Below are 17,361 nucleotides of genomic sequence, written 5' to 3'. Positions count from 1 at the left end.
TGTGATGGTTAATCAAGTCTTCAATGAAAAAAAACAAAGCTGTGTTTGGACATGAAGATGACAAAACATTTGTCTTTGGTAAAGTGATGAACTCACAATTCACAGGATCTAGACATTATGTATTCAAGGAGTCAAGAAGCATAGCCTCTACAGATAACAGTCTTGCTAACAATTAGAGTATTATCTAGCAGCTGCTGCAAAAGGATGATACAATTGTGGAGGATGATTATAAACTTCATTTTGGACAGATTGCATCACATTATAATTATTGCTATGATCCCAGTTGATGACATTTCTGGACAGGTCAGCCCCCAGATTGAAAAATGACTGGATAGATCAGACTTGTTTTGGGATTTTTTTAGTTTAACAAGATCGTTTATTACTGAAACTGATGCTGCCGATTTGGTTTCAACAATAAAACAAATATTATTCATGCAAAAGATAAGATAAAATAGAATAAGCCAATCTCTTTACATATACAACTGTAAACTGGACCAATGGTATAAGTCTCACTTCTTCCAGTTATGCTGCTGGTGCTGCAAGAACTGGAACCTACTTCTCCCAGATAGTCTTTGAGCCACATGTTCATCTCCATACGTTCTAAAACTCTCTCATGGATGTGCACATCACTGGTTAAGTAGCATTTATTGACCATTCCTAATTGTACATAGGACAAGAAACAATTAACCACATCCATGTACATCTGGTACCATATATGAGCCGCACAGGTAAGGATGGCAGATTTTGTTCAAAAGGATATTAGGTGAATTTTTTAAATTTTTAATCACATAGTCACCATTAGGCCACTTTTTCAATTCTAAACTTATTTTTATTGAATTCAAATTTCACCATCTGCCATGGTGCGATTTGAATTTGTGTTTCCAGAAGATTAGCTTGGTGTTCTGGATTTCTCCATAGTGACATTTCCATCACACCACTGCCTTCCCTAATCTTATACGGTCTTTGCTAAATTGTTTGTGGTTCAGATAAAAATCCAAAATTATCCGAAGCTCATTTTTTAAACTTGGTATCTGGCTCTTGGTCCTGCTTATGCAGAACTTCTTTCCATGTCCTGACTATGTGATTGGTACCTACATGGACCAGGATGACTGGATTCTTCTCCACCCACTACAAGTTCCATTTAAGCCTAAAGCAAGGCAGGTAGGTTTTGGGGGGTACCAGCAGAAATGCAGAGCAGCATCGGGTTGTGAAATTTATGAGCGAAACAGCAGTAAGGTCTATATCTCTTTTAATAGATTAATCAGTCTGTAGGGGGATTGTATTAAAATGTAAAATTACTCTTTGAATTTTAGTTGAAAAAGTATTGTCTGAATTTTGGCCTTTTTTCAAACTTTGAAGTAGAGATAGCATAACATGGAAGGAACAGTGAAGGTCCTGCAGAACAGAACAGATGTAAAGAACTGTAAAGGGATGCTAAAACTATAGTAAAAACTCTGAGCAGAAATGACAGAATAAGATGATTTTCAATGAAAGTCAAGGACTACATAATTGAATTTTACAACTATGTAAAGAGTAGCATGGCAGTGAAGAATGCTCCTTAAACATGAATTTAGTTGTGAATGTTGCTGAAATTCAGCACTCAGCAAGCTTGTTAAAGGCTTATTTTGCATCAGACTTCACAGACGATTTAGAAAAAGTGTCAGAGATACATGAGAAATGAAAAAATGAGAGAAGTTTAGCAGATTTAGAACAGGTAAAACGGAGGTGTTAATGAGAAAGTAAGGATATTAATACATGCATAAATCTTCAAGACTTCTGACAGCTTCCATCACAGAGTATTAAATTGCTGATGACTTTCTAAGACTTCGTCAAATCAGGAATTACCTTCACTGAGCAGATGTGAGAGAGCCAGAAACACTGTGGTACAAGTAGTGCTTCATTAGTAGCTGACAGGTATTGATTTCATGAGTCATCTGATGCCTGGCATCTAAATTCCTATATGAGCACTCATCTTCAGAGGCAACTTTACAATCACAACTCTCATGCATAGTGGCATAAAGCATTGAGTGAACAGTGGTCCGTGCCCTGGCAGAGCAAAGATCTTTTATTCTCAAGGAGTATAGCAGCAAGGTTTCCTTCGAGCCAGCCATGAGTGCTGACCTCTGCAGGTTGAGGTTACCTTCATCAGTCCAGATAGTCTCTTGCTGCAATCCATGAGGAAAATAACTTATCTTCTCTCCTGGAGGGCTTCAGGGAGCCTCCAAAAGAACTGTTGCTAAAGCATGACACCTCTTTCTGCCTTGTTTCTGACATCTCCAGGGGAAGTTAGAACTGATAAACAGTGAGTGATGCTCCTGAGAGAACAAATTGCCTGACCATCTTTTAAATATGAAGCCAGAAGGTTCCAGCAGGTTTCAGATCATCCTGTCCATAAAATTTGGGGTCTATCCAATTATACGTAAGTTCAGAAGAACATAATTGTGTGAGGAAACTGAAGCATCCAAGTGGAAGTACCTCACCATTTAGGCTTGTGTCCACTTAGTCTCAAACAAAAGCAAAATTCTGTCCCACATAACGGATTTAAAAATAAGAACACGTGGAATTGAAAAATATCTATTGAAACGCGTATGGAGTTAGTTAGAAGATAGGAAACAGAGATAGGAATAATGGATTTGCATTCCAATTGACCAGAAGTGATGACTGGAATTGCCTAGGGATCAGTACAGAGTGCTCCAGTTTTTTGTAATATTTATGAATGATTTAGATGAAGGAAAAGTGAGATGTAACAATATGTAATGTGGACAGGAGTAAAAAGTTGAAAAAGAACAAAGGATAATGTGAATGAGCAAACCTCTGTCAGCTGGAACTCTATGTAAGGAAATATGAGTTTCTTTCCTCTGGACAAGAATCAAAATGGATCAGAATATTCTCTAAATACAAAGAAGCTAGAAAATGTGGAAGAGTACAATAAGTTAAGGATCCAACCACAAAATACAAGCAAAAATCAAATTTCAAATGAAACATGATCTCAACTAAAGGTAAGAATACAAAGGAGTGCAAGTTAAAGTCATGGTTAGACGTTGTTTGTGATGATGCTGCCAATAAGGTTATGTTGTCCTTGGTTTTGTTTTCAGATGGGTCATAAACACAGAGACTCTGGGAGGTCTAGTTTGTATGGGCTTTAGGGCCATAGCTAACAGACACTGCCTCTGAAAGAAAGGCTTTCAAATAAAAACACTTGTACAATGAAAAGGGTGTGAGTAGTTCTCCAAGCTCAGCCTTTCTCTGGTTTGGTTTGGTTTGGTTTGGTTTGGATTTTAGCAGTCTGGCTGTTCAAAGCAATCAATCAGTTTGAGTCTGCTGGTCAAAGAAACAGCTACACGGAGGAAGGTGTTTCATGCTGTATTTATGCCATCTCTCTCGTTGAAATCTTTTTTTTAAGAACCAGTCTTTGGTTTTTCCTTTTTTGCCAATGGGTGGTTATTGGGATTATTGCAAGTCACTGGAACAGCTTCATTCTATTGGGATAATCTGAAGGATAGGTTAAGTTATTCTCTATTCTGTTCACTTTTGTTTGCGTTTCATTCGCAAATCTTGCAAAAAAATTCTGTTTTGTTTTAAACTAAGTGGTTGGGCCAGCTGCGTCACTCCTCGAATATCCACTGTACACCTGTTTAAACAACTAGAAAAGTTAGGGTTCGGGCTACTTTATTGAAATGTTTTGAGGGGGTCAGGCCTAGTCTATAAGAAGTTCAAACAAATCCTTGTGTCACAGGAATGCCTTCAATTTACCAGAGTGATACTGGAACCAAAAAGGTTAAACTATGGAGGCATCTTAATTAGACTAGGCTTGTATTTGCTTCAGTATTAACCAGAGAGAATTTAACTAAAACTTTTGAGATGATTAAAGGTGGATAGTGAGAAATTCTTCTGGTGCTCGAATCCTGAAATTTGCTGGGGTAGAGCCTTCAAAACAGAACAAGAATATTCAAGGGTGATGTTAGAAAGCAATTAATCACACAAAGTGAAGATGGAAATCTGGATTTCTCTCCTCCCAAAAACTCTTGAATAGGTCAATTGAGAATGCCAAAATTGCAGTGCATAGATTTTAGTAGGGCATAGGTTTAAGGGTTACAGATCAAAAGTGGGTAGATGGAGTTAATATACATTCAGCTAGATCAGGTATAATCAAATATGATGTACATGAATGGTGGAAATCAGGCTGGATCATCTGAACGTATTGTGTTATTCCTACGATTTTTAATATATTTGTATATTTTGTCTTGGTTTTGAATTACTCTCATGGGCAAGTTCCTCCATACACATAATAAAGAAAAAATATTTCTCTTTATATAGCTTAGCAACAGTTCAACAAAATCCTTGTCACATTTTTGAGAAGCAGCAGAACACAAAGTAACAACTGTTTAAAGACTTTAGCTGCAAATCAAATTTACCAAACAGAAAATATATAATCAAGGAAAGAAACACCAGATAAATCTTTGATGCCAATGGATTGTGGTAATGCAAAACATTAAAAAAGCAGGCACTCTAAAGTTTTGAAAAGTGATTTTATAGCGATATTACAAAGGTTTGCAAGACACAGATCTAGTGATTGTTTTATTGCAAACTAAACAAGCAGAACTGAAGGGATGGTCTAAGGCTGACAAAAAGCTGTTTTGAACAAAACATAGTGATTACAGGTACTTTGAGACAAAATAAATGACAATTTCTGGCCGTTTGGTCTGTATTAGAATCACTCAAGTGATTTTTTTTAAGCTGTCTGATTCCTTCTCACTGTCACTAACGCATTCAGAATCAGTTGACTCTCTGGGAGTCCATTCAAAGCATTCATCCCCTTTGAATAAATTAGTTGTAACTGATCTGTACATTAATTTTCTCTCTTCTGAACTTGCTATTTCTTGCTGTTATTTTCTGGGCCATGACAAACATTTTCTCATGACTAAGCTTGTCAATGCCTATAAAGACCTTTATAACACACCTTTATAACAGCCTCTGTAAATTTTGTTTACCCTAATATTACCAAACGGCATTTCTGTCATTTCTATTTGGATTTCAGGTATCTCATGCTTGGTAACAAGCAGGTACCAGCATTGATACAATGGTCCCTGTAAATATTGTGATAAAACAACTTGCAGTTGCAGGCATACATAAATAATGTCCAATTCAATTCATTGTTGCCAATTTTGGACTACATTGCATCTACTTTCCATTTAAACTAAATACATGTGATGAACAATGGCCTCAGTATTAATCACTGCCCACCCTAATAATCATTCTCTTGCACTGTCTAACAAGATAAAACCGATTGCCAATGCACTTCAATAATGACCTATTCTGTACTGTCCTGTGTGGTTACAACAACTAAAATCCTTTTTGTGTCAAACATTTCTTCCTTCCTTATTATAAACAGTGCGCCCATTTTCTGGAAAATCCACCCTAAGTGCTAAGCAGCTACTGCTTTTGTGAACACCCAAATAAATTATTTCGCATCTTTGAAAATGTTTTAAGTGACTCCTGTCACTTCCATATAAACCTTTCAATTGTTCTATACCTTTCCATGACACACTGAGGAACTTGACAAACTACAATTAAGTGGTTGTGACATGGGAGAAATAAAAGCCTGGCAGAAAAGTTAAGTCAAACGGTTTTCTGCATCTGAGTCAACCAATTTAAAACTGAAAATGGCAATAGGATTTGCATGTCCCAAAAACTGTAGAAGGATGAGATCATATTATCGAAACATTCCATCAATTTCTAGCCAATTATTGCTTCTGCTGGGTATCAGATAGTCTAAGATCAGGCTTGAATGCAACACTTCTATTTGGCAAACAGCCTTATGCACTAAATATCTCACTTCAAAGGTAAAGGCACGTCATGACAAGGTACTGAACTGGTATTAATACCAGTGGATGTTTACCTTAGCAAATGTCAATGAGAGTGTGCAGGAGAAAAAAATGGACAACAAAAATTAGTCAGAAACAGTCAGTTTCTCAGTTTAATAAATTTTACCTGTATGCCATCCAATAGTTTGCTCATACACCAGAAACTATCAGCTTCTATATTCCGCTGTACTGTCTCCGACAGGTTTGTTACATCAAAATTTTCCACATCTTCCTCTGCAATGATAAAACAAAAAAGTAAATTAGTTTCCTCCTGCTCAACTTATATTTAGCTTTTCATAAACATACTTCTATTAGCACAAAGTACTGTAAAGCAATTAATAGGTTCACATCACTTAGCACTCTAAACATTAAGTACATGTGCAGTTAAGCAGCAATTTTATTAAAATGCATGTCACTAAAAGCAAAACATCCAAACAGCTTCAAATTAATCAGGACTGCTTTTTAAATAGAAATGAAATAGAAAAGGCAGTGGGTGATGCGTACCCCAAACCCTCCATTTGTGAAGTGCAATATTTAAATGACACGCAATAAATTTTGGTTTATTGAAATATTCAACCTGGGGCATAATGAAGAAACATATACACACAAGAATACAAGAGGGTACAGAAAACAGACAGATAAAGCTATAATTATATACTACTTAATATCAAGAAGATATTAGTACTAATTCATGTGGAGTCCAATAAAATTCACATCCAGTGGAGGTCCTTTCAATTGACTGCACACAACAGTCCATTTCACAGGTGCTCAGATATAGTCAACTTGCAATTGAAGATGCTGTAGTTGTCATCTGAGAAATAGTTCACTTTACATGTGAAATACAAATTTAATTCGGGAAAATTAGACTCCTGGGAGGAGAAGTCAACATCACAGGCAGGCTAAGCTAAGCCTGCAGCTGTGATTTTTTTATGTTGACTGCTCTAGTGTTTAAAGCAAAATAAAGGGAAGAGGTCAAAAATATAGAAACTAAGAGCAGGAGGTAGGCCATTCGACTCTTCGAGCCTGCTCCACCAGTCAATATGAACACGGTTGACCCTCCAGTTTAATGCTACCATCCTATTTTATCCCTATGCTCCTTGATGTCTTTAATAGCTACATATTTCTCTTTTCTTGAATATATTCAGTAAATATAACCTATACACCCTTGGCCTATACAGCCTTCTGTGGTAGAGAATGCTACCTGTTCATTTGAGTGAAGAAATGTTTCCCCATCTCAGTTCTGAATGGTTTATCCCAGATCCTTATAATATGTTCCCTGGTTCTCAACACCCCAAATGGGGAAGTATCCTCCCTGCTTCCACTCTGTCCAATCCCATTAGAACCTTATATATTTCAAACCAATCCACTCTTATTCTTCTAAACCCTAGTGAATACAGGCCCAGTCAAACCAACCTCTCCTCACAGGACAGTCTTGCCATTCCCAGTAGACAATTAAAGGCAATTCAAACAAAGAAGATAGCACACATTTTGATCATGTAAACTTTCCTCAGCTTTCCTCAGCCATCAATGCCTGGTGCCTGGATTCCAGTCTGTGGCAGTCAACATCTCCAGCACATAAAATTTCATAGCTACAAGTCATCAACAAGTTGGTCAGGTTTGATCGTGAAAATTAGTTTGGTCTTTTGACAGTGATATCAACAGCAGTAATTCTAATGAAAGGTCACTGAGCTGAAACGTCAACACTGTTTCTCTCTCAAAATGCTGCCAGACATACCTGAATATTTCCATGAATACTGGTTGTTATATTAAGTAGAAATACTGTTTCCATCACTGCCTTATTCTTTCTCACCATCATGTCCCACCCCAGCATTTGTAAAACCATGCAGTGTGAACATAACCATCATTTCCTCTGCTACTGAACCCCTGGTATACTTGAAATAGTTCAGTGTCTCTGCTTTTGATGAGTTTTAAAATTTATTCCAGTTCTTTAATTCTTATTGTAAGCACTCATAGCTCTCTCAATATAAAGATTTTGTTCAAGAGGAAACTCCACACATTTTGATTAGTGATGGCAGAGGCATTGTGTAAGCAGATAAAATGAAATATCCAGATCATGTCTCTACCAAAATAATTACGGAATGATTTGGAATTTAAGCTGATTTCATGCTGAGCCAATAAATGGACTATCTCTCAGCAACAGTTGGGCTATCTTTCCTTCTAGTCAGGAAAATCGGTTACCGGTTCAGCACTGCAGGAAAATAATGATATCAGAATGGTGCAGAAATAAACTACAAGAAAGACAGCTGTCTACAAATGCCATTGCACATAACTTGAACAACTTTTTCAAATCAAAATCAACAACAGCAAACGGCAATGAGTTCACACCTTTTACTGAAAGAGGTGAGCAATGTTTACTTCACCTTTTTGAGTTAATCTTGAACAAAATACAGATCAGAGGAAGAGAAACTTGTGCATTTCCTACAACCTGTTCTCTTGCATTTGCAAACAAAAACCGCTAGTTTATTGTATTCCAAATGGAAAGCAGGCCTACATTACTATTGTAGAAGACTGGGTAAAGAGTATCCCTGTTGCTTTTCTTATTTTAGTTAATATTCATTTCCTTCTTTTGCTATAAAGCCTCATGGAAGTTTATTGCAACAGAATGAATGAAACCCAGGAAGGAAAAGAAATGTCAAGAATCTCACATTCCCTCCTATTTCTATGTGCAGTAAAAGAAAATATACTTTATATACTGCACCTTTAACATTCTCAGAACCTGAAAGCATTTCACAACTAATAAATTACTTTGAAAGTGTCATCATTGCCATATTATATGCAAGCACTATTGCTAACTTGCTAACACCAAGGTTCCAAAATAAAACAGAAACAATAGAAAAAAAAGAGCCTGCACTAATACAATGGCTTTTGTGACTTTAGATTGTCCTGAAGTGCTTTACAGACAGAGTACTTCTGCACAGTTATAATAAAATAGAATAAAGAATGCCTGAGATCTGAAGCAAACAAAAAAACATGTGTTTGAGAAACTCAGCAGATCTGGAGCAGCTGGTGGAGAGAAAAAATAAAGTTTAAATTTCAAGTCCTGAGTTAGTTGTTTGGAATGTGGAGCTATCAAACCGCGCAGCACAGTGGCTCAATAGTTAGCACAGCTGCATCAGAGTGCCAGGGACCCAGGTTTGATTGACGCTCGGGCGACTGTATGTGTGGAATTTGCTTATTCTCGTCTGGGTTCTCTGATTTCCGCCCACACTTCAAAGGTGAGCATGTTAGGTGGATTGGCCATGCTAAATTGCTCATAGTGTCCAAGAATGTGGAGGTTAGGTAGATTAGCCATAGGAAATACAGGGTTACAGGGATGGGGTGGATGGGGTGGAGGTGGGGGGGGCTGGGTGTGATGCTCTTTGGAGGGTTGATTTGGAATTGATGGGCTAAATGGCCTGTTTCTGCATCGTATGAATACTATAATTCAAATGGCCTTGTTTGAGGCAGAAGTATTGGTATGAAATGGAGTGAGACAGCCAAACGAAATCAATATTTCTACCTCTCTTCATGACATAGTAAAATGAAAAATTCCAAAGACCATCACAATTGACCCCAATGGTTCCTAACCAGATTTCTGAATAACCAATCCCACAATCTGCAAATAATCAATTCCAGATAACAGTTTATATTTTAAACAAAAGGCTTAGCAATTTATGAACAATACCAATAACTTTAGCAGAATAAAATTAAACAAAGTAATCTAATTTGTTTATGTTTTAAATGCCAAACCTTTGTTTTCAGCCTCATTCAAATAAAAAACAAACACAAACACAGAGTTAAGGGATAAATAAATGCAAATAACAAAACCAGTCAGATTATTTAAGTGGTTTTCACAACATGTTGCTCCACAAGCATAGAGGCTGGATTTTCTGAAGATGACCATCAGGGTCACCTTTTCAGTTCCCTCAGGCAAAAGCTATAATACTTACAACTTAGCTTTCTATTTGCTGAGCTACCAAGAGCTATTTATGGGAGGTTAGGCAGTGAGCTTTAAAATCTTTGTGCGGTAGCATGAACAGATTCTTTTTTTAAAAAACAGAAAACACACTCCAAACCCAATTCAAACTCTGACCAGTCCCTGACAGATTGACTGCCTTTAACATAAGATCTTAGTTACTATTCAAATTCTGCCATCTGCATGAGCATAAGGTCTTTCCCAAACTTGCTGGAACCAAGTGACCTCATTAATAGTCAACTTCCTATTTATTTAAACATCATGTTCCTGATGAGTGATGACGCATCTGTGGAACCTTCTAATCAGGAACCAACTGTATAATTAATTCCAGGCCTGGCCTCAAAAATAAACAACGGCTTGTTTTGGTTGATTTCACGCTGTTACCCAGAGCCCAAAGGGCATCTTAAGCTCACGGTTTCCAATTCACAGCTCTAAACCAAAATTGATAGAAGGCCCAGTGGAGGAGGCCCAGGACCTGCGTGTCCTCGGCAGAGAGGGAGGGGGAGTTGAAATGCTCAGCCACGGGGCGGTGGGGTTCCCCAGAGATGTTCTCTGAATTGCTCTGCGAAAAGGCGTCCAGTCTCCCCATTGTAGAGGAGATTGCATCAAGAGCAATGGATACAGTAAATGACATACGTGGAAATATAGATGAAACTCTGATGGATGTGGAAGGCTCCTTTGGGGCCTTGGATGGAGGTGAGGGGGGAGGTGTGGGCACATGTTTTTCAATTTCTGTGGTGGCAGGGGAAGTTGCCGATAGGAGAGGATGGGCTGTTAGGGGGTGTGGACCTGACCAGGTAGTCGCAGAAGGAACGGTCTTTATGGAAAGCAAACAGGGATGAGGAGGGAAATATATCTCTGGTAGTGCTGTCAGATTGTAAATGGTGGAAATGTCGGCAGATGATGCGATTCATACAGAGGTTGGTGGAGTGGAAGGTGTTCTGACCTCCCTGTGGTTGGAGGGGTGGGGTTCGAGGGCAGAGGTGCGGGACGCGGATGAGATGCGTTGGAGGGCATCTTCAACCACGTGGGAGTGGAAATTGTGGTTTTTAAAGGAGGAGGCCATCTGGTGTGTTCTGTGGTGGAACTGGTCCTTCTGGGAGCAGATGTGGCAGAGGCAGAGGAATTGGGAATAGGGGACGGCATTTTTGCAGGAGGCAGGGTGGGAGGAGGTGTAATCCAGATAGCTGTGAGAGTCGGTGGGTTTGTAGAAAATGCCAGTGTTGAGTCAGTCACTGTTAGTAGAGATGGAGAGGTCCAGGAAGTGGAAAGAGGTGTCACTGTTGGTCCAGGTGAATTTAAGGTCAGGGTGGAATGTGTTGGTGGAGTTGATGAACTGTTCACCCTCCTCGTCGGAGTATGAGGTGGTGCCAATGCAGTCATCAATGTAGCGGAGGAAGAGGTGGAGAGTGGTACCAGTGTAACTCCAGAAGATAGACTGTTCCATGTAGCCGATAAAGAGGCAGGCATAGTTGGGCCCAAGGCTTTCGTCTGGAGGAAGTGGGAGGATTCGAAGGGTAAATTGTTGAGGGTGAGGACCGGTTCAGCCAAACGAATAAGAGTGTCAATGGAAGGGTATTGGTGGGGACGTCCGGAGAGGAAGAAATGGAAGGCTTGGAGGCCCTGGCAGATGGAGGTGTAGAGGGACTGGATGTCCATGTTGAAAATGAGCTGTTGGGGACCAGGAAAACTGAAGTCTTGGAGGAGGTAGAGGGCGTTAGTGGTGTTCCAAACGTATGTGGGACGTTCCTGACCGGGAGGATAGGACATTATTGAGGTAGGTGGAGATGAATTTGGTGGGGCAGGAGCAGGGTAGTCAGGCTTGTGGATCTTGGGTAGGAGGTAGAATCGGGTGGTGCGGGGTTCCCAAACTATGAGGTTGGAAACTGTGGATGGATGTACCACTGAAGTGATGAGGTTGTGTATGGTCTGGGAGATGATGGTTTGGTGATGGGGGGGTGGGGTCATGGTCGAGGGGGCGGCAGGAGGACGTGTCTTCAAGTTGGCCCTGGCTTCAGCAGTGTAGAGGGCAGTGCGCCAAACTACCACTGCGCCCCCTTTGTCCGCTGGTTTGATGGTGAGATTGAGGTTGGAGCAGAGGGAGTGGAGGGCTGTGCGTTGTGAGGGTGAGAGATTGGGGTAGAGGAGGGTGGACAGGTTGAGGCAGTTAACGTCTCGGTGGCAGTTGGAAATAAAGAGATCGAGGGTGGGTAACAGACCGGCATGGAATGTCCAGGTGGATGGGGTATGTTGGAGGCTGGTGAAGGGGTCCTCGGAAGGTGGATTGAAAAAGTAAGCCCGGAGGCGGTGGAAGAAGTTTCCAACTTCACAGCGCATATTGAATTTGTTGATGCATGGATGGAGAGGATGAAGGCAAGCCCTTTGCTGAGGACTGATCGTTCATCCCCAATGAGGGGGAGGTCTGGAGGACACGAGATACATTTGGCAACTAGGGTTAAGGGGAATCCAAAGGTTTTTCACAAATACATTAAGGACAAAAGGGTAACTAGGGAGCAAATAGGGCTCCTCATAGCTCAGCAAGGCAGCCTTTGTATGGAGCCACAGGAGATGAGGGAGATACTAAACAAGTATTTTGCATCAGTGTTAACTGTGGAGAAGGTCATGGAAAATATAGAATGTAGGGAAATAGATGGTAATATCTTGAAAAATGCCCATATTTCAGAGGAGGAAGTGCTGGATGTCTTGAAATGCATAAAGGTAGATAAATCCCCAGGACCTGATCTGGTGTACCCTAGAACTTTGTGGGAAACGAGGGAAGCAATTGCTGGGTCCCTTGCTGAGATACTAGTACCATTGATAGTCACAGGTGAGGTGCCAGAAGACTGAAGGTTGACTAACATGATACCATTATTTAAGAAAGATGGTAAGGCAAAGACAGGGAACTATAGACCAGTGAGCCTGACGTCGGTGGTGGGTAAGTTGTTGGAAGGAATCCTGAGGGACAGGATTTACACTTATTTGGAAAGGCAAGGCCTGGTTAGGGATAGTCAACATGGCTTTGTGCATGTAAAATCATGTCTTACAAACTTGACTGAGTTTTTTGAAAAAGTAACAAAGAAGATTGATGAGGGCAGAGTGGTGGACATGATCTATATGGACTTCAGGAAGGTGTTTGACAAAGTTTCCCATGGCACAATGGTTAGTAAGGTTAGATCTCATGGAATAATAGGGAGAACTAGCCATTTGGATACAGAAATGGCTCCAAGGTTGAAGACAGAGGGTGGTGATGGAGGGTTGTTTTTCAGGCTGGAGGCCTGTGACCAGTGGAATGCCACAAGGATTGGTGCTGGATCCACTACTTTTCATCATTCATATACATGATTTAGATATGTACATAGGAGTTATAGTTAGTAAGCTTGCAGAAGACACCAAAATTGGAGGTGTAGTGGACAGCGAAGAAGGTACCTCAGATTACAACAGGATCTTGATCAGATGGGCCAATGGGCTGAGAAGTGGCAGAGGGAGTTTAGTTCAGATAAATGCGAGATGCTGCATTTTGGGAAAACAAATCTTTGCAGGATTTATACACTTAATGGTAAGGTTCAAGCGAGTGAACAAACAGACCTTGGAGCCAAGTTGCAGGTAGATAGGATAGTGAAGGTGATGTTTGGTGTGTGTTTCTTTATTGGTCAGAGTATTGAGTACAGGAGTTGGGAAGTCATTTTGTGGTTGTACAGGACTTTGGTTCGACCACTGTTGGAATATTGCGTGCAAATCTGCTCTCTTTCAGTCGGAAGGATGTTGTGAAACTTGAAAGGGCTCAGAAAAGATTTACAAGGGTGTGGCCAGGGTTGGAGGATTTGAGCTAATAGGGAGAGGTTGAATAGGCTGGAGCTGTTTTCCCTGCAGTGTCAAAAGCTGAGGGGTAACCTCAGAGGTTTATAAAATCATGAGGGACATGGATAGGATAAATAGATAATGTCTTTTCCCTGTGGTGGGGGAGTCCAGAATTAGAGGACATAGGTTTAGGGTGAGAAGGGAAAGATATAAAAGGGTCCTAAAAGGCAACAGTTTTCACACAGAGGGTGGTGCGTGTATGAAATGAGCTGCCAGAAGTAGTGGTGGAGGCTGGTACAATTGCAACATTTAAAAGGCATCTGGATGGGTATATGGATAGGAAAGGTTTAGATATGGGCCAAGTGCTGGCAAAAGGGACTAGATTGGGTTGGGAATATCTGGTTTGCATGGACAATTTGGACCGAAGGGTCTGTTTCCGTGCAGTACATCTCTATGACTCTAAGTAAATAAACACATTGAATATACCATCTGCTTTCAACTACTATTTATTTGCTAACTTCAGTTCAAAAATGTCAGAAATTTGGAAAATGCTAACTTATCACTGGTCCACTAATTGAAATGACAAAAAAAAAACATTTCTAAAAGGTACATGGTGCATTTCATATTATAGTTAAATTCATATGGCTCAGGAATTGTACTACAAATTGACTGTCACCGGAGGCAAAGCCTTCTTCCTTGGGAGCATGAATCCTAATGTTAAAGCCTTAAAAAGTTTACTGATTCAAATGCACAAAGAATACAACTACCTTCACAAATAATTAACTATGTCAGGTAAGCTATAATTTTCTTCAAAAATATTTTCCAGACCACAGGTGCCTTACTCAAGAGAAGAACAGAAGTACTATAGTAAAAATGATAATTTACTCAGTTGTTTGTGAAATTTGGATATTTGTATATTGCTTTGGAATCAAAACAAAAGTACTGCAAATAGTGGAAATCTGAAAGAAAAACAGGAAGTGCTGGAATGACTTAGCAGGTCTGGGAGCACCGGAGGAAAGTAACAGATATTATGGCTCAGGTTAATAAACTTTTTTTGATGGTGTCAACAGAAAAGTACTCTGTATTTCATTAATGCAAAATTTATCCCGAGCTAAATATCATATTCCCATATTTATGTCTCAATAATTTATGTCACTACTTGTATTCTTTTAAAAATGTGAAAGAACCTTAGTGGTTTTTACTTCCTGCTTTCTGTCTATGAGAATGCTTCAATGTAATTGGCTGCTTATCTTACTTTGTGTCCACACTGCTGCTGTGCTCCTAGAGACCCTCTTCATCCGCTGTCAAATTCCAACTAGTGTTGAGAAAAATAAAGTTTGTGCTACAGTGACCATTAGACTTTTACTGTTAACATTGAAGAAAGATGTGTATTGGAATAGCTGCATCATTTCTGACTACAAAAAAAAACAGACCACAGCATTTATACTGTTCCCTGATGCTTCTAGTAAGATACCATATCATATTGTGGTTCTGTTCACCGAGCTGGGAATTTCTGGTGCAGACGTTTCGTCCCCTGCCTAGGTGACATCCTCAGTGCTTGGGAACCTCCTGTGAAGCACTTCTGTGATCTTTCCTCCGGCATTTGTAGTAGTTTGAATCTGCCGCTTCCGTTTGTCAGTTCCAGCTGTCCGCTGCAGTGGTCGGTATATAGGGTCCAGGTCAATGTGCTTATTGATTGAATCTGTGGATGAGTGCCAAGCCTCTAGGAATTCCCTGGCTGTTCTCTGTTTGGCTTGGCCTCTAATAGTAGTGTTGTCCCAGTCAAACTCATGTTGCTTGTCCTGTGTGTGTGTGGATACTAAGGATAGCTGGTCGTGTCGTTTTGTGGTTAGTTGGTGTTCATGGATGCGGATCGTTAGCTGTCTTCCTGTTTGTTCTATGTAGTGTTTTGTGCAGTCCTTGCATGGGATTTTGTACACTACATTGGTTTTGCTCATGCTGGGTATCGGGTCCTTTGTCCTGCTGAGTTGTTGTCTGAGAGTGGCTGTTGGTTTGTGTGCTGTTATGAGTCCTAGTGGTCGCGTAGTCTTTGCACAAACTTTGAATACCATATCATAATTAATTCATATTGTGATTCCCTTTAATAGATTAATACTGCATTCATTGTCTAAATGCAAAATATGTATCATTTCTCATTTCAAGAGTCCAGGGTTGATAATACACAATCTCTGGTCTAATAGGGCAGAAAGTCAAAACAAATCTCCCTTTATAATATGCCTCCATCCCACTTTGAACATAAACCTTCTTTTACATTATCAATATCAATCATCTTGTGGTTTACTTGAATTAGACTGCCAATAAGTGTCGTTTTCATGGCAAATGTCAGGATGAGAGTCAATGCTCAATGGAAAATGAATTGAGGTGGCCAAAATGTTTTCACAAAGTACCTACAGCAGCACAGGATTGTTTAACTGGTTTGTAATCCTGATGAAAAATCAATGCTAATCTACTAGCACCATCCACTTATTGTTGCAAGTTAATTTAAAAACAACTAACGGGATAAAACTGGTCTTCGACAACATCACCAAAACAGACAATAGCGAATCAACATTCTGCATTAGAATGCTGAGAATACTCCTTTGCATTGACTGCAAAGAAAGTTGAGCACTGTCAAAGCAGACTGCTAATTTGCTATTTTATGTTTTGAGTTTTCATCAAAATACAATTTAACACTTAAGGCTCACTTCTAATGCATTTGAAAACAAACAGATAAATTAGCATTGAAAGAGTGCCTTTAACATCATCAAAATATCCGAATGTGCTTTCCAGTCCCTGAGGTACTTCTGAAGCACAACTGCTGGTATGATATGCATGCCCTGTGTGAAGGCAGGTTCATGACTCATTGATTTCGGAGGATTATCCTCAGACATTGTCATGGCTGTCATTTTGTGGCAGCTGTCATTTGCCATTGCCTTCTCCTCACAGGTTAAAGAGGTAGACCCCACTGCTACATTAGCCAAACCAGAATCAAACATACATACTAACATCCAATTTTGGAGCAGTAGTAACTATTTCGCCCTTCGAGGGTGCTTCCTCCTTTTGATAAAATCAAGGCTGATCTGATCCTGTCTTCAACTCCACTTTCCTATCTGCCTCTTATACTATTTGGCTTCCCTTTTAATTAAGAATTTATCTAACTCAACCTTAAAAAATACTCAATGCCCCTGCCTCCACTGCTCACTTGGAAACTGAATTCCAGAAACAATCTTCAGAGAAAAAAATTCTCATCTGTCTAAATGAGAGATCCCTGATTACTAAACCTGTGTCCCTAAGTTTTGGTCTCTCCCAGAAGGGGAAACATCCTCTCATTAGCTCCCATGTCAATTACTCTTAGGACATTATGCATTTCAGTAAGATCCTCTTAATCATTTGGCTGTACAAAACTTGAGCACTGCTGAGAAAAGGCACATTTTGTCAAAGCTTTTCAGTTTGCAATCATCAGGACATTTCGCAAGAACAGAAGTTCAATGGGAAAGTCAAAATTCATACGACCAATTGCAAACTTATATTCACAGGTTAGTACATACATTGGATTTCTACAGGTCCACAGGCTACAACATTGACTTTACCAGAAACAGAACTTGATAAATTTGTTCACCATACCAACTCAATGCGGAAACAGGTTGCAATTAAACCATCCTGCTGTATAAGTGCTACCTTGATCAGATAATTTCTCATTGTATATCATGCAAACTCATGCAA

General features: G+C 39.8%; 1 protein-coding gene across 3 annotated transcripts in view; it reads right to left on the bottom strand.

The window, feature by feature from the left end:
• Window positions 1-17,361, bottom strand: part of LOC122563198 (TBC1 domain family member 22B) — a 314,506-nt gene that overhangs the window by 94,802 nt on the left and 202,343 nt on the right. For all 3 annotated transcript variants that reach the window (XM_043716741.2, XM_043716742.2, XM_043716743.2), the window contains exon 9: window positions 5,992-6,098. In XM_043716741.2, coding sequence (XP_043572676.1) covers window positions 5,992-6,098 — 107 coding nt within the window. The remainder of the gene's footprint in view (window positions 1-5,991; window positions 6,099-17,361) is intronic.

This window comes from Chiloscyllium plagiosum, unplaced genomic scaffold, assembly GCF_037043375.1.
Source record: "Chiloscyllium plagiosum isolate Xiang-an unplaced genomic scaffold, Cpla_swu_hap1 HiC_scaffold_26, whole genome shotgun sequence".
In the NCBI taxonomy this organism is placed as follows: Eukaryota; Metazoa; Chordata; class Chondrichthyes; order Orectolobiformes; family Hemiscylliidae; genus Chiloscyllium; species Chiloscyllium plagiosum.
Note: the sequence above shows the minus strand (reverse complement) of the source record. Positions and strands in the feature narration are given on the sequence as shown.